This window comes from Gopherus evgoodei, chromosome 1 (genome assembly GCF_007399415.2).
Source record: "Gopherus evgoodei ecotype Sinaloan lineage chromosome 1, rGopEvg1_v1.p, whole genome shotgun sequence".
In the NCBI taxonomy this organism is placed as follows: domain Eukaryota; kingdom Metazoa; phylum Chordata; order Testudines; family Testudinidae; genus Gopherus; species Gopherus evgoodei.
Window position 1 is genome coordinate 44,338,759 of NC_044322.1, and position 24,087 is coordinate 44,362,845.

The window sequence follows — 24,087 nt, forward strand, 5'->3', positions numbered from 1 at the left end:
GGAAATTGGGGGGGTATCAGGAGGGGGCAGTTGGTGACAAGGAGAAGGGAGGCTTAGATAGGAGGTGGGGTCCTGGGGGGCAGTTAGGGGCAGGGGTCCCGGGAGGGGGCAATCAGGGGACAAGGACCAGAGGCGCTTAGATAGGGGGTGGGGTCCTGGGAGGCAGTTAGGGGCAGGGGTCCCAGGAGGGGGTGATCAGGGAGTGGGGAGGGTTGAGGTTTCTGTGGGGGGCAGTGGATGGTGGCAGGGTGGGGCTTCCCTCCCTGTGGAGTGTCTTGTTTTTGGAATGTTAAAATATGGTCTCCCTACCACTGTCCACTCACAGCCGCATGAGGGCCCCCTCCTTCCTTTCCAGTTAGTAGTGACCAAAGGAATGCTGGGAAATGTAGTTCTTTCCCTGCTCCAGGGCTGGCTCTATAGGCAGGGAGCTAACCAAGGAACTTCAGCTCCCAGAGCCCCCTGTTGGTTCTCAGCTCCCATGCCGCCCCTGCAAATGGGCTGCCCCAAGCAGGTGCTTGCTTGGCTGGTGCTTAGAGCTGCCCCTGGTCCTGAGACGCAAAATTCTGATGGCATTCGCATATTGATTGGAACTAACAGCAACATGTTCCAGTCTTTGGCAACTCTTTGTAGTCGTTTGGGCCAGAAGACCCCAGGCACGGTTCGCCCTCCATGGCGAGGGCCTACTCTGGGCTCATCCACAATGCATTATGACCATGATAGCTCTGTCGATGAGTCACTAGGGAAAGTTCTAAGAGTATCCAAAGCTGTTTTGGCCATACCCCTACATGGTGAGATTGACTTGAGAGGAAAACTTGAGAAGCACAGTCGCAGCCTTCCTCCTACAGTGATGATGGAGTCTTCTAATGGAGATAACCTCCCTAGTGGTCTGATGGTTCGGAGAGGTTTATTATCCTTACCACAGATGGAGGAAGCTGGCATTATGGTAAGAGTGGTTTGGGGTAGGGAGTTGGGGTGCGGGATGGGTTTTGAGTGCCAGATCTGGGTGGCGCTTACGTTGGGTGGCTCCCTGCAAGTGGCCACATGTCTGTAGAGGTGTGGCCAGGTGGCTCTGCGCTCTGCCTCTGCCTGCAGGCGCCGCCCCCACAGCTCCCATTTGCCACAGTGAATGCTTCTAGACAGAGGAAAGGCCAAGGGGGCTCCATGCACTGCCCCCAATGCACCTCGCTCTGGGCGCTGGCTCCACATCTCCCATTGGCCGGGGACCATAGCCAATGGGAGCTGTGGAGGTGGCACTTGCAGGTGTACACAGTGTGCAGAACCACCTGGCCGCACCTCCGCCTAGGAGCATTGACCTCGGCCAATGGGAGCTGAGGGGGTGGCACCTGCAGGCGGAGGCAGTATGCAGAGCCTTCTGGTCACGCCTCTCCAGACATGTCACCGCTTGTGGGGAGCCGCCCACAGTGAACACTGCCCAGATAAAGCACCTCAAAGTCCTTCCTGCACACCAACCCACTGTCCCAAGCCCCCTCCCATATCTAAACTCCCTCCCAGAGCCCATGCCCTACACCCCTCCAATGCTCCTATCTCTAGCCCTGAGCCCCTCTCGCAACCAAACTCCCTCCCTCTTAGTTAACTGGAATTTTTGACTTACCGGCACCCCCCATTTCCGCAACATGCCAGATAACAAAGCTTTTACTGTACAAGCTTTTGAGGTGCACAGAGGTCTTCTTTGGGTATGGAGAAGGAAACCCCAGTGGCTAGTTTCTAGTTTCCTTCCCCAGATCTGAAGAAGAGCTCTGTATAGCTCAAAAGCTTGTCCCTTTCATCAGCAGAACTTGGTCCAATAAAAAATATCTCATGCACCTTGTCTCTCTCATATATTGGGATCAATACAGCTACAACTACACTGCAGACAAATTTATTCTATGCAGGCAACTGAATTGTATTTTTAATGAAGATCTGTGGGGTAGGCCTACAAAGTTAGGGACATATATTACCCTCAATACACAGCAGGGGCTAAAGTCGTCACTGGAATAGTCCCACTGATGATAACTGAGTCGTGCTAGGGATGAATTAGGCCTCAGAATTGCCATTAGTGACAATGGGAGGTTTGCGGAAAGGTAGAAAGTAGAATATAGGCATTATGTATTAACATTTGAAAAAAATTAAAGTTACTGTTTTATTCATCACTCAGGGCATGAGGAGATGGTTCAGGTCTCTTTATTAATTGATATATTGTTTTTAAGTGCTAAATAACCAAACACCCTAATGGATGCAACATCTTTTTCAGCTAGATGTAGATTGTGTAAGTTTTATATATTTTTTATATATATTTATTTATATTGTTTGTGTATATGTATTGAATTATAAGCTCTTTGAGGTTGGGACTGTCTGTCTTCCTTCATGTTTGTACAGTGTCTAGCACAATTGGGCCACAATCCTCTGTGACACTTCTGGGCCCCATGTCAACAAAAATGAATTTTAAAAATGGTAGCATTAGAGGACCTTTTACTGGAATTCAACTTATGAAGCTTTAAGTATGGCTTTATCAGTGTTACTATAGAAACCAATCTGATGTTCATTTAGTAAGAGGAACCCTTGTGTAAATTATACAGTCTGGTAGAATGTGCTGTGATTCTGTTAAATATAGCTACTAGCAACAACAACAAAAATATGAGCTGTGCTCATAACTGCTTCATACCAAATGTCATTCTCAGATAAACCTTCATAGGGTTAAACTGTATATACAAAGCACTAGGTACATATAATCCTGTACATGATTTTCTACATGAGAAAAGAGTGACAGCTAAAATGTTAGGAATTCATACACTGTAGCAGACAAAGTAAATCCTAGTAAATCCTCCAAGAACACAGTATATGACATTATCCCATCTCATTTGAGGTTATGGGTTTGTTATTAGGCAGGTCCTAATGACAGCCCAAACTGCCTTCCATCCAGAACAGACTGGCAGCGTTCAGAAACTACAATTATGTGAGAGAGTCACATCATTTAACGAATGGGCTGGCACTAGAATTACTTCTATTTTAATGACGTGTAAACACAGTAGGGTTTATTTTCTTCTCAGTGCACATGATAATATATGTGCATCCCTGAATGTGAATAGGGATTGTTCTTGCATGATAAAACTCAGAACAATATAAGCTTGATGAGGAACTCTAGAGGTCTTTCCCCCACACTGCTCTGCATATTATGTCCTTATGACATATGAGACTACATTCCACAGACACAATGAACTTGTTCCTTGAGGCAGTGAGAGACGGTATTCCCTACAGACTGACACAGAGAGTAAAGCTGAAAAAGTTGTCAAGAGAGTTTCATTCTGGTTGGAAAATATTGAACCATATTCCTCCCTTGTGTAACTCCACTGATTTCAGAGATATTACACCTGGAATTAATTTAGCCTAGTGGGTTTACATGGCAGAAGGGGTAAATGTGAGATTATGAGACATCTGCAATTGTAAAATGTTTGTGAAACATAGTTACCCTGTTGTTTTAATCTTATCCCTGTCAGATTTCTGCAACATAATTGCATTCAAACTATTTCAAGTGTAACCCTTCTGCCAGGCCGAATTGATAGCAGCAAGGGCCGGGTTCAATATATAGGAGTCCCTTCCCTACAACGTAATGCAAACCAGCTCGAGCCCCAATCCAGTGACCTGGGAAAATCTTATACACACCCCTGGGCACCTCAAAGAGGCAATATTTCCCCTTTCGCAAGCACAGAGTCTCAGTGTAGCAGAAAATGTTTAATAACATGAGATAAATAACATAGCATTAAATTGGGAAAACACCTCAACTAGGCTGTGTCCATTTCCCTGGGCTCTTGAGTCCAGCAACCCAAAACTCACCCACAGTCCCAAAAGTCCCACAACCCAAAAGTCTCTGTCCTGGGTCAGTGCAGCCCCAGAGTTCAAGAGTCTATCTGCAGGGGTTTTCCCCCCACCAGCCTTGGTAGAAAGGGGTACCTTATGTGGTCCGTGGTCAACTGCCCTGCCTCTCCATGGGATTCTGCTTCCACCTTCCCCACAAACTGCTTAGCTCTGCTCTGCTCCACTTTGCCAGCTGCTCTGCTCCACCAGCCATCCTGTGATCCACTCTAACCGTCCCCGTAAACTGCTCGGCTCTGCTCGCTCCGTGGGCTGCTCCAACTGTCCCACAAACTGCTCCACTCTGCCAGCTGCTCTGAAAACACCTCAACTAAGCCATGTCCATTTCCCTGGGCTCTTGAATCCAGCTCCCTCACTAGTTAGCACAGCTCTTTAGTGATTTCAGCTCTTAGTGAGTTCAGTTCAGGAACCTGTAACTTAGATTCTTAAGGGAATCAAAAATCAACTCTAGTATTCAACAGTGAAGAGAAGAGGAGATGCAATTAATGCTTCTGGCTCACACAAGGAGCCCACTCCCTTGTCTAGCGAGTGCCACTCAATTGATGGTGAGACTCCCTGTTACAAAGCAGTTTCACAGTTCCTTGCCCACACAATCAGGGTGACAACACTCCACTCCTCCCGCCCCAACAACAAAGAAACTGGGGATCCCATAGCTGCCAAAGCAACCATCCCAGGCTGCCGTGGGCTATGCCAGGTGGCGTGGGTGTGCCTATGCAAACACGATCAGCCCCATGATCAGATTCTTTTCCACACTCACCATAATTCACCACCAGCTGTCAGGGTAGAACTCATCCTGACTCTGCTTACACAAGGGAAGCATTTTTTGGATTATACAGACTTCAGATATTGTGAGTAATCTCTTGCTTTATATTTACCTTTTAATGTAATTAATTGCCTAGTGTATACAATAGAATGTGCATAATTTATAAAATTGAATTTCATAAGATTTACAGGTTGCAAAAAATATTCCTATAGGAAATTTCAGCTGTGCTCTTTCTTTCAAATCTTAGTCAATCAAGAGGCAGTGGCCTCAGCAAGATTGCTAGGAGCCAGGAACTCCTGAGGTCTGTTCCCAGCTCTGACTCTGAATTTGCTTTGTGACTATATGCAAATCATTTAACCTCTTTGTGTCTTAGTGTCGACCTATAATTATAATCAGTTATTATATTTTCCTTACAGTGGTGAGGAAGATTCATTAGTTTGAGGTTTACAAAGCATTTTAGTCGGTTAGGTTTCTAAAGTTAGGCACCTCAGTCCAAATTTTGCTGTCTATTTCAAGCAAACGTACTGATTTTTCAGGGATAGTGAAGACCTGCCATTTTCAAGTGGGAGTTGTAGATACTCAGCATCTTTGAAAAATCAAGCTACTTATTTAGGTCCCTTAATATGCAGTTAGATGCCTAACTTTGGGAATCAACATTTGAATGTTCGCTTATATAAATACTAAGAGTTCTTATTACTAGGCCTGAATTCATCTTAAAAGGAATTGTGCAGGATCAAGGCAAATATTGTTCACTGAATCACAGGAACACAACAAGTTATAGCTGTTCACCTCCATATAGTGCAAGATTGTTTCCTATAGTACATTTGCAAGTACTTTATCCAGAGTAGTTTTAAATGTCTAACAGCATGAGAAAAGAAGGATTAAATCAAATTGTATTGTTCTTGTAGTACAGACAACCTCTGTGAGAGACAGAAGTTAAATTGCTATCATCCAGGATTTTAAAAACACAAAGGCAGTTGCTACAGTCATCCATGAATATTCCATAACTGTTGTCACATCAATGTCTAACTGCAAGAAGCTTTCAATTTTGTTTTGTTTTTTGGTTGTTTTTAAAATAGTCTAGTCTAGATTCAGGTGCAGTTATTTTAGTCTTAACATTATAGTCCTTTGTTCACAGATATCTCAGGGTACGTCCAGACTATCCGCCATGTCAGCGGGTAGCGATCGATTTTTCAGGGATCGATATATCTTGTCTCATCTAGATGCGATATATCAATCCCTGAACGTACTCCCATCAACTACAGAACTCCACCGGAGCAAGCGGCGATAGCGGAGTCGACACGGGGCGCCGCGGACGTTGATCCCACATCGTGAGGACCCGAGGTAAATCGATCTAAGATACTTCGCCTTCAGCTACGCTATTCATGTAGCTGAAGTTGCGTATTTTAGATCGATACCCCCCCCCCCAGTGCAGACCAGCCCTCAGTCATAACTGTATCACCAGTCTGAGACCTGGGATATTCAGAGTCTTACAAAACTGAAATGGTTGAGAGTGTCCATTTTCTTCACTTTTCAAAGCAATGTCAGTCATTGTAAATGTATACGTACATTGTAGATATAAAATGATAAAACCAAAACATAAATGTTATGTTTGTAATTGGTTTTGCAGAAAAAAAAAGAATTAGAAACTGTCATTCATGATAGCAGATATTTTGCAATCCTTACAATCATCCCATAGGCTGCATATTAGTTACTGTAGATATCAAATTCTAGTCACTTTGTGACCTCAGAAAGAAACCATTCATCTAACTTCCTCATTAGTTAGTTTTCTGGACCATTTTTCATTAATTTTATATATGTCTTTCATGTAGTAACAAATCAATTATGTCTTGCTAGAATTCTAGGTGGTAACCTAATAGCGAAAATTTCACAGCAGCTATTTACTGGGCTAAAGTCTTTGTTTTTATGTAAGTACTAGTCTTGTACATTTCTCATATCTGCTACCAGTTAAAAGCCATAATATACTTCCTTTTTTCCCTTAAGATTTTCAAATATTTTCCTCATGAATGAATCTCACCTTTCAACTTTTCCTAATAATAAGGGATGTTTCAAATTTCCTTCCATTTTTAAGGTCCGTTATTGTCCACACTGTAAAGTACTATTCTATTATTAAGATTTGAATTATGTCAAAGTTATTTATTTACATTTATAACACACAAAGAAAACCCTGCTTCTGAACTGAAAACTCTTGGATTTATATAGCAAACTCCTACCCTGTTTTACAATGGACATAGAAAACTGAAGTAATATTGAAGTACTTATATAGTGCTCAGATACTGTGGTGATGAGCACTATAGAAAAGTCTAAAAATAAAATTTGGATTAGGACTCAGGAGCAGAGCTGGGTGAAACTTTTTGGGCAAATAGTTTTACTCAATGAAAAATGCAGTTTCGTCTCCACCAAAACTCTCTGTGAATTCATATCAGGCTCACTGAATAGTTTCCATTGAACTGAAAAATATCAATAATAGGGAAACAAAATATTTAATTTCATTTCTATCCAAAAAATGTGTTTTGATTTTTAGGCATTTTGACAAAAGCAAAGGAAAGGAGGACGAGACTCACAAAATGGCTAGAGGAGACAGTGGTGTTGGTGCTTTCCTCTGTAAGGGTACTTCCAGACTACCCGCCGTATCGGTGGGTAGCGATCGATTTATCGGGGATCGCTATATTGCGTCTTGCCAAGACTCTGGAACTCCACCGGAGCAAGCGGCGGTAGCAGCGTCGATGGGGGAGCTGCAGCCGTCGATTCTGCACTTTGAGGACGGGAGGTAAGTCGGAATAAGATATGTCGATTTCAGCTATGGTATTCCCGTAGCTGAAGTTGCGTATCTTACATCAACACCCCCCCCACCAGTGTAGACCAGGCCTAAGTTTTAGCCCAGCAGTTAAAGCACTCACTTGGGATGTGGGAAACGTGGGTTAAATTCCCCCCTGTGCCTGATCAGCAGAAGGGATTGAACTTAGAACAGTTCAAGTCCTGGCTCAAAGGGCTGGTTAATTAATTATTTTATTAAAAGTGGAACAGCTTCAAGAGATGAGACCGAGAAAACCCCAGCACTGGAATATTCTAAAGCCCAGTGGCAAGGGTGCTCTTCCCCTAGGCGGCCCAAATTCAGATCCCATCTCCTTATCAGGCTGAAGGGGGAACTGAATCCAGGTTTCCTACTTTCAAAGTGAGGACTCTAACCACTGGCCCAAAACTTATAAGGAGACACCACTAAAATGTTTGGACTCAAACATTCCTTGGTTTTTCAATTCACTGAAAATTTTTTTTAAATGTCATTTTTCAGATCGATCCAAAACAAAACTTATTTTTTATTATTTTTTTTTAATTGCCAGAGAATCAATAAATCCATTAGTTGCCTAGCTCTCCTCAGGAGTTCCTGGATTTCTTTCCCAAACATATATTATTACAGCCTGTTTATCTGAAAACTTAACTACAGCTGCTTTGAATAATTTCCAGGGAATTGAATAATTCAGGGTTTTGATAATCGGATACAGAGGCTTTAACTAGTAGGCCATTGGTTCAAATCCTGTCCAGGTCTGTTGAGATGAAAAATGATAAAGCAGCAATTTTAGAGCAATGATTTATTTTGAACTATTTGGTTGTCTCAGTCAAGCTCCTGGCAAACAGTGGCCTACATCAGAGAAACCACTGCAGTTGATACTAATTGGTCTCCATGCTGCCAGTCTTCCCAGAATGATCAATGAAGAAATGGATAAGGAACCTAAAATACTCTTTAAGCCTTTAGAGTTGGTGCCTCCAGAATAGGACTGGGGAACAGGATTGAAAGAAACTGGCACTACCACTACCTGGGTTGTAGTTTATTTTATGGAAAAAAATGCTCTGGGGTTGTCAATTTGACTCCTTTCATGAGCATTTATTATTTATCATTTATTAAGAAAATACTTGATATACCAGTGTCAGAAGATTATAGATTTGTTATAGACTCATGGACTTTAAGGTCAGAAAGGGACTATTATGATCATCTAGTCCACCATTTCTCAAATGTGGCCACCAGGGGCTTTCCCTGTGGACACAGAAGCTTCCTGGAAGTGATGGAGGGAGGAAGCATCAGCCCCTCCCCTTCCTCCCTGTTGCTCCTGAAAGAGCAGTGAGCCAGCAGCGAGCAGGGGTTCTCATGGCATTCAGGGCGGCGTCTGGCAGGGGAGTGAGGAAGTGAGCGGCAGGTGAGTGGGTGAGAGGTGAGCAGCAGGTGAGGGATGCAGCAAGCCAGCAGCAGGTGTGGAGGGGTGAGGAGGGATGCAGTGGCAGTGGGGCAATCCCCCTCCCAAACCTTACATAAATAAATTACAATGATTTGGATGTATATATGTGCATATTACTTTATTAACTTTAGGAAAAATAAATAACTTTAGCAAAAAGGTGTCAGTGTGGCACCAGCAAGAGTTGGTGGCCGCACTCTGAGGCCACCAAAAAAATTGTTGTGAGAACCCCTGGACTAGTCTGACCTCCTGCACATCACAGGCGACACAACTTCACCCACCCACTCCTGTAATAGACTCATAACCTCTGGCTGCATTACTGATGTCCTCAAATCATGATTGAAAGACTTCAAGTTACAGGGACTCCACCATTTACACTAGTTTAAACCTGCAAGTGACTCATGCCCCATGGTGCAGAGGAAAGTGGGAAAAAACCTATTTAAATCACTGATTTTTTTTCTTATTGGACTGTAGCAAAATCTAAACTTAATTTCATGCTTTTAAGGCAATGTAACTAATCTAACCTCATGGGTTCTTTGCTCGCAAGCTTATGTTTTGAATGTTTTTTTCCACTACTAGACAGTATGTTTTAGAGTATAATGGATCAGTTCCATTTGTAATCTTGCCTTCATTTTATGAAGGTCTATGATAAACAACTCACTTGAGGCCCTTCCCAGGAAAATGTGTACTGAAATGCCTTTTATTAACTGAATGTAAGTACATTATGCAAAAGGTTTATCTGGTTATTTACTCAAATAAATTGTTAACATTTACGGGTGGAATTTTCAAAAACACTCAACACTGGCATAACTCGGCTCCTACTGAAGTCAATAGCCAACACTGAGCACTTTCAAAAATCTCATCCTAAAACATTAAGTTATGGTTGTCTGAAAATTGTCACTTGGCCTCTGTGAAGATAACAGAATGAATCAGATGTGGAGTTTTTAGGTCAAGCCATTTTTGAGAGTTGGACATTCCCAAAACAGCATCAGGAAATTTGCAAAAGTTGAACTCTCCTGTGTTTCAAACCATCATCTGACAGGTGCCTCAACCAGTTGTCTACAAACTTAAATATAGAAAGTTGCCCCTTCTGAAAGTTGTCCCTCTTCTTACACTGGTGACACTCCTCTGCTGATACAGTAGCAGAATTCTGGGGCAGGTGAGCTTCCTAATGGGGAGGGATTCAGTGATGCAGAATCTGGGTATATTCTAATTGTATCTTGATATATATAATTAGCTCTTCCAGAAATCTTACCCCACATATCAGTGCCCAATATTTACCCTGTCCTAAGAATTTCCTCCAAATATAGAGACTAAAGCCAGGAGGAAACTCTCTTTTATCCGCCACAGATTCTTCCGACAGAACAAAACTAGCAATACAGCATTTCTTAACAGACTAAAAACTTGTTCTCAGTCTTACAAGTTCTGTTTCTTAGCATATGTGTAACAATACCACCTGCTGATGCCTGCTGCCATAATAATCTATATCAAGGGTGGCCAAACCGTGGCTCGTGAGAGAGCATGTGGCTCTTTTACAGTTTAAGTGTGGCTTGTGTAGCTCCCCATGCCCCCGTTGCCCCAGTCTGGTAGGCAGCCCTGCAGCGGGGTGGTGGGCTAGGGACATTTGCCAGAGATGACTGGTGCCTGCTGAGGTTGGGGGCACAATTAAAAGGTTTCCCCCCCAACAGCTTGAGTCCTGCCCCCTTACTTTCAGCTGCCCCTCCTTGCATCTCCCAGCTGTTAGCCCCCTGTGGAGAGGCAGTGGAAGCAACAGGGAGAGGCCGCTCCTTCAGCTCCATGGGGAGAGGCAGCAGCAAAAGTAGCAGCTCTCCCTGCATCTCCTAGCTGTTTGCCATTGCCTCTCCCCATGGCCGCAGCTCCCAGCTTGCCAGCTCCAGCAGCTGCTGTGCAGGGAAGGGGCCCAGTGGCACCATGTGACTGAGTGGGGCCAGCAAATCCTGGCAAAAATCAGAGGGGGACACATGACTCTCTCACGCTTCGCCTCTTTCTTCTGCCCAGCAGGGTGTGTGTGTGTGTGGAGGGGGTCCTCGGGGCTTCAGCAGGAAATGGGCTGAGGCCCACCCTGGCTCTTGAACTTCTGAAGATTTTTGTATGCAGCTTGGAGGATCAGTAAGTTTGGCCACCCCGATCTGTATACTTCAGTACACAGACTGCACATGAGAAATGTCAGGCAGGTTGGTTTAGTTTTGACAAAATGAGAGAGGGGATGGTCACAGTTGGGCTAGTAATAGAGTTTCCTTTCTTTGACATTTATATTGAATAAGGTATTGAATAAGGGATGGTTTGGAAATAAATGTAGTAAAAGAAGGTTCAAAAGCACAGAACAGCCTAGAGCCTTGGGGCCACTGCCGTGAAAATATTTGTATGACTTGTTCATAAAAAGTAAATCAAAACTCTTGTTTTTCATTCAGGGATTTTGAAGGCAATCGTATCAAGTCTTTAACTAATACCACCTTCCTGGAATGTGATGCTCTCACTATACTGTAAGTAAATAAACAGTTCATAAAATGACAGCAATAAAACCCCCTTAAATCATATTAATCACCACATGATTTGTTTCCATTCATAACTTCTAGTCAGGGACACTTCTGCTTCATAGCATTTTGTCAAAGGAACAATCTTTATTGTTAACTAACTAATAATAATTAGTTATTTTATGCACAGCCATTTTGGAAATGGTCATTTTATCAATTGGTTCAACAAATAGAATAAGAATTAGACAACTTCTGTTGTTTCTGCCTTATGATCAGATCATGAGTACAAGGGTCCCTCTTTAAGTTAACGTGTCAAGACCAAGAGCCAAATATCAGACAGAAACAAAGCTGATGTTGAAGAAGGACATTCAGCTGCACTGGTGTTTACCATGTGAGTTGTGGCTATACAACGATATCCTTCACTTTGTCAGTAACAAGATTTTGGGGCCAGTTTCCCAGGTTATGCAAAGTAGAGTTTGGAGGGGATTCACATGCACCTGGAGAGCTTTCTGGAGATCAAGAAAAAAAGATAAGTACCTGTGTTTTACACATGAAGATTTTTTCTAGTTGGGGTCTCTAGAGTAGGACTGTGCGAAATTCAGGGGGATTTACAGAGCAAAAACCTGATGCTACATTTTGAGTATTTAAGATTCTTGTCTAGAGAGCAAAGCCAGCAGCCTTTAATCAGTCAAATTCTCCACTGCCTTCAGGGAGAGCTTTGTTTGATTAAGTACTGGATGAATTGTATCACAGGGCATGAAGAACAGATAAAAGGTCTAGATGCCATTAATGTCTGCTTCTTGGTGCAGCTAGTCCTAGAACCCACAAAGGAAGAGGCAATTCTTGAGGCAGTCTACCAAAGAGAACAAGCAGCCAGAGAGATGGCCTACAAAAGAGAACAAGAAGACAGAGAAGCAGCCTACAAAAGAGAGCAAGCAGCCAAAGATGCAGACCACCAAAAACAGCTGGAACTCCAGAGGGAAGCCCACCGACAGGCCATGAAATTAGAAAAGGCTAAGCAAAACACAGCCAACCCTAACAACCCTGCACCAATGATTGTTCCACAGCACAGGAAATTTCCCACCTACAAGGCAGGTGATGACATCGAGGCCTTCTTGGAAAAATTTGAAAGAGCCTGTCTTGGGTACAGCATCCCTGAAGACCAGTACATGATAGAATTGAGGCCACAGCTCAGTGGACCTTTAGCAGAGGTGGCAGCTGAAATGCCTAAGCAGAACATGAACGACTGTAAACTTTTTCAAACCAAGGCCAGATACAGAATGGGGATAACCCCGGATCATGCCTGTCGGCGTTTCAGAACCCAAAAGTGGAAACCAGATGTGTCATTTCCCAAACACGCCTACTATGTTGGGAAAAATTATGAGGCCTGGATATCAGGACACAATGTTAAATCCTTGGAAGAACTGCACCTCCTCATACAAATGGAGCAGTTCTTGGATGGTGTTCCTGAGGACATCACACGGTACATACAAGATGGAAAACCCAAAAATCTCGCTGAGGCGGGGGAGATTGGAGCCAGATGGATGGAAGTGGCAGAAAGCAAGAAAGCTACGGTCAAGGGGAACGAATACCCCAGGGGGCACACCGACCATAAACCCTACAACCGAGGACAGCCAAAGACCCCACATACAACCCAAGTAAAGCCACAGACGCCCTATTCTTCCACCTCACCAGTCTCCAGTAACTCACCTCGACCCAGTGACCCATCAGATGGAAGATGCTTTAAGTGTAATGAACTGGGACATATCAAGGCCAACTGTCCAAAGAACGCCATCCGAGTGCAATTCATTACACCACCATCACCCAAAAGATTCCCAGGCCCAGATGCCTCTCAAATACCCTTGGAGCGAAGGGAAAATTTGAGAGTGGGCGGAAAGAAGGTTACTGCGTGGAGAGACACGGGGGCACAAGTGTCAGCTATCCACCAATCCTTCGTAGACCCCAAATTCATCAACCCAAAGGCCAAAGTGACAATTTACCCCTTCATGTCACAAGCTGTAGACTTGCCTACAGCTGAACTGCCTGTCCAGTACAAAGGCTGGTCAGGAATGTGGACTTTTGCAGTCTATGACAATTATCCTATCCCCATGCTACTGGGGGAAGACTTGGCCAACCAGGTGAAGCGGGCCAAAAGAGTGGGAATGGTTACACGTAGCCAAACGAGGCAAGCTTCCAGACCCATTCCTATTCCTGAGCTGTCCACAGACGCCCCGTCTGTGTTACCAGAGACCCAGACAGAGGTAGTGGACCCGGATACCATGCCAACCACTAAAACAGCCACAGCACCTCCAGTCCCAGGCCCGGAACTGGAACAGCAACCAGCACCAGCAAGTGCAACAACATCTTCAAACTCAACGCCAGAGGGCGCCAACGAGCCAGAACTGGCAGAATCAACAAAAAGCCATACCCAAAAGCCTCAGCCAGAGCCTGAAATACCCTCAGGTGCACCAGCGGAGAGCGGTTCACCAGCAACGGAAACAACCCCATCACCTACATTGCTTCCAGAGGAACCAAGCCCAAGTCCACAGTCTGAGGAAGAACTGGTGACCCCAGCCTCAAGGGAACAGTTCCAGACTGAGCAGGAAGCAGATGACAGCCTTCAGAAACCTTGGGCGGCGGCACGGAGCACCCCACCGCCTCTCAGCTCTTCTAATCGATCCCGGTTTGTTATAGACCAAGGACTTTTATACAAGGAAATTCTTTCTGGTGGACACCGGGAAGAATGGCAGCCGCAAAAACAGTTGGTGGTTCCAACTAAGTACCAGGGGAAGCTCTTAAGCTTAGCCCATGATCATCCCAGTGGCCATGCTGGGGTGAACAGAACCAAGGACCGGTTGGGGAAGTCCTTCCACTGGGAGGGGATGGGCAAGGATGTTGCCAAGTATGTCTGGTCTTGTGAGGTATGCCAAAGAGTGGGAAAACCCCAAGACCAGGTCAAGGCCCCTCTCCAGCCACTCCCCATAACTGAGGTCCCATTTCAGCAAGTAGCTGTGGATATTCTGGGTCCTTTCCCAAAAAAGACACCCAGAGGAAAGCAGTACGTACTGACTTTTGTGGACTTTGCTACCCGATGGCCGGAAGCAGTAGCTCTAGGCAACACCAGGGTTAACACTGTGTGCCTGGCCCTAACAGACATTTTTGCCAGGGTAGGTTGGCCCTCCAACATTCTTACAGATTCAGGATCTAATTTCCTGGCAGGGACCATGCAAAAACTGTGGGAAACTCATGGGGTGAATCACTTGGTTGCCACCCCGTACCACCATCAAACCAATGGCCTGGTGGAAAGGTTTAATGGAGCTTTGGGGGCCATGATACGTAAATTCGTCAACGAATTCTCCAATAATTGGGACCTAGTGTTGCAGCAGTTGCTGTTTGCCTACAGGGCTGTACCACATCCCAGTTTAGGGTTTTCACCATTTGAACTTGTGTATGGTCATGAGGTTAAGGGGCCATTACAGTTGGTAAAGCAGCAATGGGAGAGGTTAACGCCTTCGCCAGGAACTAACATTCTGGACTTTGTAAGCAACCTACAAAGCACCCTCCGACACTCCTTAGCCCTTGCTAAAGAGAACCTAAAGAATGCTCAGGAAGAGCAAAAGGCCTGATATGACAGACATACCAGAGAACGTTCCTTCAAAGTAGGAGACCAGGTTATGGTCTTGAAGGTGCAACAGGCCCATAAGATGGAAGCATCATGGGAAGGGCCATTCACGGTCCAAGAGCGCCTGGGAACTGTGAACTACCTCATAGCATTTCCCAATTCCTCTCTAAAGCCCAGAGTGTACCATGTTAATTCTCTCAAGCCTTTCTATTCCAGAGACTTACAGGTTTGTCAGTTTACAGTCCAGGGAGATGATGCTGAGTGGCCTGACGGTGTCTGCTACAACGGGAAAAAAGACGGTGGCGTGGAAGACGTGAACCTCTCAACCACCCTGGAATGTCTGCAGCAGCGACAAATCAAGGAGCTGTGCACTAGCTTCACCCCATTGTTCTCAGCCACCCCAGGACAGACTGAACGGGCATACCACTCCATTGACACAGGTAATGCTCACCCCATTAGAACCCCACCCTACCGGGTGCCTCCTCATGCCCAAGCTGCTATAGAACGGGAGATCCAGAACATGCTACAGATGGGTATAATCCGCTCATCTACCAGTGCATGGGCATCTCCAGTGGTTCTGGTACCCAAACCAGATGGGGAAATACGCTTTTGCATGGACTACCGTAAGCTAAATGCGGTAGCTCGTCCAGACAACTATCCAATGCCCCGCACCGATGAGCTATTGGAGAAGTTGGGACGTGCTCAGTTCATCTCTACAATAGACTTAACCAAGGGGTACTGGCAAGTACCGCTAGATGAACCTGCCAAGGAGAGGTCAGCATTCGTCACCCATGCGGGGGTGTATGAATTTAATGTCCTTCCTTTCGGCCTTCGAAATGCACCCGCCACCTTCCAGGGGCTGGTAGATGGTCTACTAGCAGGACTGGGAGAATTTGCAGTTGCCTACCTCGATGATTTGGCCATTTTTTCAGACTCCTGGCCCGAACACCTACTACACCTGGAAAAGGTTTTTGAGCGCATCAGGCAGGCTGGACTAACTGTTAAGGCCAAAAAGTGTCAAATAGGCCAAAACAGAGTGACTTACCTGGGGCACCAGGTGGGTCGAGGAACCATAAACCCCCTACAGGCCAAAGTAGATGCTATCCAAAAGTGGCCTGTCCCAAGGTCCAAGAAGCAGGTCCAATCCTTCTTAGGCTTGGCCGGGTACTACAGGCAATTTGTACCACACTACAGCCAAATTGCTGCCCCACTGACCGACCTGACCAAAAAAACCCAGCCAAATGCAGTTAAGTGGACTGATGAGTGTCAAAAGGCCTTTACCCAACTTAAGGCAACGCTCATGTCTGACCCTGTGCTCAGGGCCCCGGACTTTGACAAGCCATTCCTAGTAACCACAGATGCATCTGAGCGTGGTATAGGAGCAGTGCTCATGCAGGAAGCAACAGATCACAACTTCCATCCTGTCGTGTTTCTCAGCCAGAAACTGTCTGAGAGGTAAAGTCACTGGTCAGTCAGTGAAAAGGAATGCTACGCCATTGTGTATGCCCTGGAAAAGCTACGCCCATATGTTTGGGGACGGCGGTTCCAGCTACAAACTGACCATGCTGCACTAAAGTGGCTTCATACTGCCAAGGGGAACAACAAGAAACTTCTTTGTTGGAGTTTAGCTCTCCAAGATTTTGATTTTGATATTCAGCACATCTCAGGAGCTTCTAACAAAGTAGCTGAGGCACTCTCCCGTGAGAGTTTCCCAGAATTCAGTAGTTAAAAAGTGTTCTTAAAATGTAGAAGTCTGTTAGTTATATACTTAGTGGTATATGTAAAGGTGCATGTGTTGTATTAATCTGTTTATTTTCAAAGTTCTAGAAGGAAATCGCCACCAGTGAGCTTCCCCACTGTCTGCAATTTGGGGGGCGTGTCATAAACAGATAGCTAAGGGTTAACATCTCTTTCACCTGGAAAGAAGTAATCTGAACCACCTGACCAGAGGACCAATCAGGAAACAGGATTTTTTTCAACTCTGGGTGCAGGGAATTGTGTGTCTGAGTTCTTTGTCTGTCTGCCTGTATGCTCTCTCAGATGAGGAGTGATTTCTATTTCCTGCTTTCTAATCTTCTGTTTCCCAGTTGTAAGTACAAAAAGATCAGATAGGATTTATATGGTTTTTTTTATTTACATGAATATAGTTGCTGGAGTGCTTTAAATTGTATTCTGTTTGAATAAGGCTGTTTATTCAATATTCTTTTAAGCAATTGACCCTGTATTTGTCACCTTAATACAGAGAGACCATTTTTATGTATTTTTCTTTCTTTTTATATAAAGCTTTCTTTTTAAGACCTGTTGGAGTTTTTCTTTAGTGGGAAATTTCAGGGAATTGAGTCTGTACTCACCAGGGAATTGGTGGGAGGAAGAAGTCAGAGGGAACTCTGTGTGTGTTAGATTTACTAGCTTGATTTTGCATTCCCTCTGGGTGAAGAGGGAGGTAATTCTGTTCTCCAGGACTGGGAACGGGGAGGGTGGAGTCCCTCTGCTTAGATTCACGGAGGTTGCTTCTGTGTATCTCTCCAGGAGCACCTGGAGGGGGGAAGGGAAAAGATTTCTTTCCCTTTGTTGTGAGACTCAAGGGTTTGGGTCTTGGGGTCCCCAGGGAAGGTTTTCAGGGGGACCAGAATGCCCCAAAACACTCTAATTTTTTGGGTGGTGGCAGCAGTACCAGGTCCAAGCTGGTAACTAAGCTTGGAGGTTTTCATGCTAACCTCCATATTTTGGACGCTAAGGTCCAAATCTGGGACTAGGTTATGACACAGGGCATGAAGAACAGATAAAAGGTCTAGATGCCATTAATGTCTGCTTCTTGGTGCAGCTAGTCCTGAAACCCACAAAGGAAGAGGCAATTCTTGATATAGTTCCAAGTGGAGCACAGGATCTAGTCCAAGAGGTAAGTTTAGCTGAGATGCTCAGTAATAGTGACCATAATGTAATTGTAGCGAGGTGGTGTGGCTCCCCTCCCCCTCAGGGAGGGTCGAGCCCCGTCAGTCATCCACGGGGGTGGGGCCGCTGAGCAGAAGTTCTGCCCCTCAGAGGGTCAGGCGATGACCTGGACGAATAAAAGCCGGGCCCCAGCCTTCAGTTGCAGGTCTGCTACCGGCAGGAGCAGACATGTCCGCCGATGCCTGTAACTGGGAGACTGCCCAAGCCAGAGGCGGAGGCCAGGAGCTGCCAGAGCTGCCTTGCCCCTACTATGACGAGGAGCCGCCGGAGCATTCTCGAGGCCGCTCCGATGAGGAGCTGCCAGAGCTGCCTTGCCCCTACTACGGCCCCGAGGAGCCCCCAGACCAGGCTTGGCCCGCATTCCCCGAAACATTACCGGGCCTGCCGCCCAGCCCAGACTGGGAGGAACCGATGGTCCTGGACGTCCCCGGAACGGAGGCCCCGGACCAGGTAGGAGTAGAGGGGGAGGTAGGAAGTAGCTCGGGGGCACCTGACTCCAGTCAGGCTGCAGAGCTAACTTTGCCAGTGTCAGTGTGTTTCGGTCAGGAACCCAATGACCACCGGTAGCGGTGACAGCTGCTACCATGGCCCCGGGCTGGAACACAGAGGAGTGGGTGGGCCTGCGTTCCCCCTGCCACCCATATCCGGGTGGCAGACTCCCCCTCTCTCCGGCCTAAGGTCAAGGGCTCTGCCCTGCCCCAAAGGGCCAGAGCTGATTGTAACTGTATTTGGTGCCCCGCCCGAACCAAGGGCTGGGCCCCTTTTGACCTTGCCACTGCTCTGCCTTGCCCCAAAGGGCCAGAGCTGATTGTAACTGTGTTTGGTGCCCCACCCGAACCAAGGGCTGGGCCCCTTTTGACTCTGCCACTGCTCTGCCCTGCCCAAAAGGGCCAGAGCTGATTGTAACTGTGTTTGGTGCCCCGCCCGAACCAAGGGCAGGGCCCCTTTTGACTTTGCCACTGCTCTGATTGTAACTGCAGGGACAGACCTCCCCCGGGGCAAGGCCATGGGCCCGAGGAGTGGCCCCGGGGACGACAGCGAGGCCGGTGTGGCTCCCCTCCCCCTCAGGGAGGGTCGAGCCCCAGCGGAACCCGCTTACAGTAAGTAAATTTAACATCCTTGTAAGGGCGGCTGGGCAGAGGGGGAGAATACAAAATAAAACCCCACCATTGTAACATTCAACTTTAAAAAAGGAGAGCTATACAATAATGAGGATGCTTGTTAGACAGAAGTTGAAAGGAGCTGTCACAAGGGTTAAATGACTGCAAGCAACATGGAGGCTATTTAAAAACACTGCCATAGCGACTCAGACTAAATGTCTACCCCAAATCAGAAAGGACAATAAAGGGACCAAAAGAATACCACCATGACTAAACAGCAGAGTAATGTCGGCCATTAAAGGCAAAAAGGTATCCTTCAACATTAGGAAGTCAAAACCTAGTGAGGATAATAGGAAGGAGCACAAACTCTGGCAGGTTAAGTGTGGAAGTATAAGGCAGGCCAAGAAAGAATTTGAGAAGCAACTTGCTAAAGACACAAAAAGCAACAGTAAGACTTTTTAAAAGTACATTAGAAGCAGGAAGCCTGCCCAACAGGCAGTGGGGCCACTAGACAACAAAGATGGTAAAGGAGCACAGTTCAAGGAAGACAAGCCCATTGCAGAGAAGCTAGTTAAAATATAGGTAACAAAGAGTAGGAGTAAATGGTCAGTTTTCACACCGGAGAGAACCCCCCCCTCCCGCATCCCCATGTGGCCCTGTGACACCCCTCTCCCCCGCACCCTCAGCAGCCCTGTGTGGCCTACTCTGCCTTCTAACCTGGCTCCAAGAAGGCTGCTGTGACTTTTCACTTGAGGAAAAAATGCACCTGCCCCCGCATGCTAGTTGTTTGCTGCCACCCATCCAGCCCACAACATTTTGGTACCTGAGGCGGGGAGCTTAAATGATGCCCCCATAGCCCCTCGCTTGGGCCAAAACTTTGAAAGGTCTCAATTCTGCCTTCTTCCTGTTCTACTCCTCTCATGGTACTGCTCTGCCACCTATCCCAATAAAGGAGAACTAACAACCTAAAATACCTTGTTCAGAAATTGTAAGTAACACTTAACTTTTAAATGCCTGAACAGCAAATGTAACTTTTCTTGTCTGCATAGTAAACACTGCCATTTTTATCTGTTTGAATAACCGAAGTGGCCCTTTCTGTGCCTTCTTGGTTGCAAAGATTTGAACTGCTTCCTGAAGGTCCACATTCTGGGCCAGCTCATGCTCTACTGAGATGGTTGCAAGGCCGACCAGCCTGTCCTGTGTCATTGTGGAGCGTAGATGTGTTTTTATTAACTTCAGCTTGGAGAAACTGCATTCTCCACTGGCAACTGTTACAGGAAGTGTTAGAAGTATGCACAGAGCAACAAAAGCATTTGGAAAGAGGGTGGTCATCTTATTTGTTCACATATATTCCAGAACAGCCTTTGGAGTTGGTCCTGCTGAAATGTATCTTGAAAAGGCTTTCAGTTCATCACCTAAATCACTCGCATCAATAGCGCGCATGTCATCATGTGTCAACACTGTCTCTAGTGCCCTGCATTGCTGGTGTAGGCCTTCTTCAGGTATAGTGAGGTGTTTTGGAATATCATATAACATCCCAAATATACTGCTGGGTTCCTTGAGTTGCATAAAACGTTCTTCAACAGACTATATTGCACAATCTAGCACCTGGTTAAAGAATTCAAGTTTAAATTGTTGTTTGGGGTCTCTTATGGGATTATCCCGTGCCTCGTAATCAAAATGTCTCCTTCTTCGGTGACTCTTGTGTTCTTGAATGAGTGGGAAAATAGCTTCAGTGTGAAGTTCCTCTACTACCTTCTGTGCACTCTTCAGAACGTTTTGAAATCCCTTATCTGACTGTAGGTATGACTTTGCTTTGTCCAGTTGTTCCATTGCTCCAGATATAGCAAGGTCAGCACCTTGGATTCTCTTGCTTACAACATTTATTTCAAACAGTATGTCATGCCACAACACTAAGCCACACAGAAATTTGTAGTTATGTATGTAAGCAGAGTCAGGATGAGCGCTACCCTGACATCTGGTGGTGAATTGTAGGGAGTGTGGAAAGAATTTCAAAAATTTCAAAGAGTGTGGAAAGAGATTTCGAGTATTTGCATTGGCATCCACCCCCCACTTAGCATAAACCCACAGCAGACTGGGATGGTTATTTTAACAGCTCTGCGATTCCCAATTTCTTTGTTATTGGGGCAGGAGGAAAAAAAAGTTTGTCACCCTGGTTGTATGAATGGGGAGCTGTGGGACTGCTTTGTGACAGAGATGATTCAACCTCAGTTGGATGGTACTTGCTAAACATGGGATGTGGGTTCCAAAACTCCATGAATGGAGAGAGGTTGGGGACTGGTGTGTGTACCTGACAGTATGGGCTCCCTTTCATAGAATCATAGAATCATAGACTCTAGGACTGGAAGGGACCTCGAGAGGTCATCTAGTCCAGTCCCCTGCCCTCATGGCAGGACCAAATACTGTCTAGACCATCCCTGATAGACATTTATCTAACCTACTCTTAAATATCTCCAGTGATGGAGATTCCACAACTTCCCTAGGCAATCTATTCCAGTGTTTAACTACCCTGACAGTTAGGAATTTTTTCCTAATGTCCAACCTAAATCTCCCTTGCTGCAGTTTAAGTCCATTGCTTCTTGTTCTACCATTGGAGGCCAAGGTGAACAAGTTTTCTCCCTCCTCCTGATGACACCCTTTTAGATACCTGAAAACTGCTATCATGTCCCCTCTCAGTCTTCTCTTTTCCAAACTAAACAAACCCAATTCCTTCAGCCTTCCTTCATAGGTCATGTTCTCAAGACCTTTAATCATTCTTGTTGCTCTTCTCTGGACCCTCTCCAATTTCTCCACATCTTTCTTGAAATGCGGTGCCCAGAACTGGACACAATACTCCAGTTGAGGCCTAACCAGCGCAGAGTAAAGCGGAAGAATGACTTCTCGTGTCTTGTTTACAACGCACCTGTTAATGCATCCCAGAATCATGTTTGCTTTTTTTGCAACAGTATCACACTGTTGACTCATATTAAGCTTGTGGTCCACTATGACCCCTAGATCTCTTTCTGCCATACTCCTTCCTAGAGAGTCTCTTCCCATTCTGTATGTGTGAAACTGATTGTTCCTTCCTAAGTGGAGCACTTTGCATTTATCTTTATTGAACTTCATCCTGTTTACCTCAGACCATTTCTCCAATTTGTCCAGATCATTTTGAATTTTGACCCTGTCCTCCAGAGCAGTTGCAATCCCTCCCAGTTTGGTATCGTCCGCAAACTTAATAAGCGTACTTTCTATGCCAACATCTAAATCGTTGATGAAGATATTGAACAGAACCGGTCCCAATACAGACCCCTGCGGAACCCCACTTGTTATACCTTTCCAGCAGGATTGGGAGCCATTAACAACTACTCTCTGAGTACGGTTATCCAGCCAGTTATGCACCCACCTTATAGTAGCCCCATCTAAATTGTACTTTCCTAGCTTATCTATAAGAATATCATGCGAAACTGTATCAAATGCCTTACTAAAGTCTAGGTATATCACATCCACCGCTTCTCCCTTATCCACAAGGCTCGTTATCCTATCAAAGAACGCTATCAGATTAGTTTGACATGATTTGTTCTTTACAAATCCATGCTGGCTATTCCCTATCACCTTACCACCTTCCAAGTGTTTGCAGATGATTTCTTTGATTACCTGCTCCATTATCTTCCCTGGCACAGAAGTTAAACTAACTGGTCTGTAGTTTCCTGGGTTGTTTTTATTTCCCTTTTTATAGATGGGCACTATATTTGCCCCCTTCCAGTCTTCTGGAATCTCCCCCGTCTCCCATGATTTCCCAAAGATAATAGCTAGAGGCTCAGAGACCTCCTCTATTAACTCCTTGAGTATTCTAGGATGCATTTCATCAGGCCCTGGTGACTTGCAGGCATCTAACTTTTCTAAGTGATTTTTTACTTGCTCTTTCCTTATTTTCTCTTAAGGCCTTTCCAGGCCCTCAAAGCAAGGAGAAAAGCAAGGAGAAATTAACCATCTCCCCTCCTTTCTCCTTTGAAGGCCTCTTTTGAGGGCCTTTCTCCTTTGAGGGCCTGGAACACCAATTGCATATCCTCCTCTCTCCAATGTTAAAGAGTAGAGCTAATTTTGATTCCATTAGGAGTCCATCTAGGGACTACTGAGCTGAATTCATGTTGAGCCAATGGTGCACCAGGGCTCCCCTACTAAGAGCTGAAATCACTGAGTGCTGTGTTAACTAGTGGGGGAGCCTGAAGACCTATTGTTAAGCGGCTGGCAGAGCGGAGCAGTTTGCAGTGTGTTGGAGCAGCCCATGGAACAGTGAGTAGAGTGAAGTGGTTTGCAGGGACAGCTGGAAGAATGGCACAGCTGATGTGGTGGAGTAGGTCATGGTGAAAGCTGCAGCAGAACTCCACGGAAAGGCGGAGCAGTTGGCCCTGGCCCACGTAAGGTGCCCCTTAACATCCTGTGTGGACTGCCTCCCTATTTCCACCCAGGCTGGGGAAGTAAAACTCTGTAGATAAACTCTTGAATTCTGGGGTGGCAATGACCACAGACTTTTGGGTTGTTGGACTTTGGGGTAATTGGACTTAAGACCGTAAGGGGAAAGGACATTGCCAGATGTACTTGGAGGTGGGTTTTGTTTATGGTTTGTGTTATAATCCTGTTTGTGGTATTTCTCCAATGGGATGCCGCATTGTTTCTTTCCTTTTATTAAAAGGATTTTGCTACACTCAGACTCCGTGCTTGCGAGATGGGAAGTATTGCCTCCTAGAAGCGCCCAGGAGGGTGTGGTATGTAAGTGTCCCATGTCACTGGGTGGGGGCTCAAACCGGTTATACTGAACCCGGCCCTTGTTGCTGCCAACTCAGAGGGGCAGAAGCGTTACATGTATGTTTCTGGTGATTCCATTTCCCTCTGCCACTGTTCTCCCATGAGCAGTTCCTGTCATAGCATTATCCTCCATAATGGCAACTATGGCATCATCTATCTTCCCAATCTGGTGTCTGATAGGCTTTATCGCCTCCACTCGACTTTCCCATCATGTGGCACTCACTGGTTT

The 24,087-nt window shown here is 45.7% G+C and overlaps 1 protein-coding gene across 1 annotated transcript in view; it reads left to right on the forward strand.

Annotated features, from left to right (window-relative positions):
- Positions 1–601: 601 nt before the first annotated feature.
- Positions 602–24,087, forward strand: part of RXFP2 (relaxin family peptide receptor 2) — a 45,589-nt gene continuing 22,103 nt past the window's right edge. Inside the window, 3 exon segments of the mRNA XM_030572126.1 lie at positions 602–943; positions 2,883–2,953; positions 11,316–11,387. Coding sequence (XP_030427986.1) covers positions 602–943; positions 2,883–2,953; positions 11,316–11,387 — 485 coding nt within the window.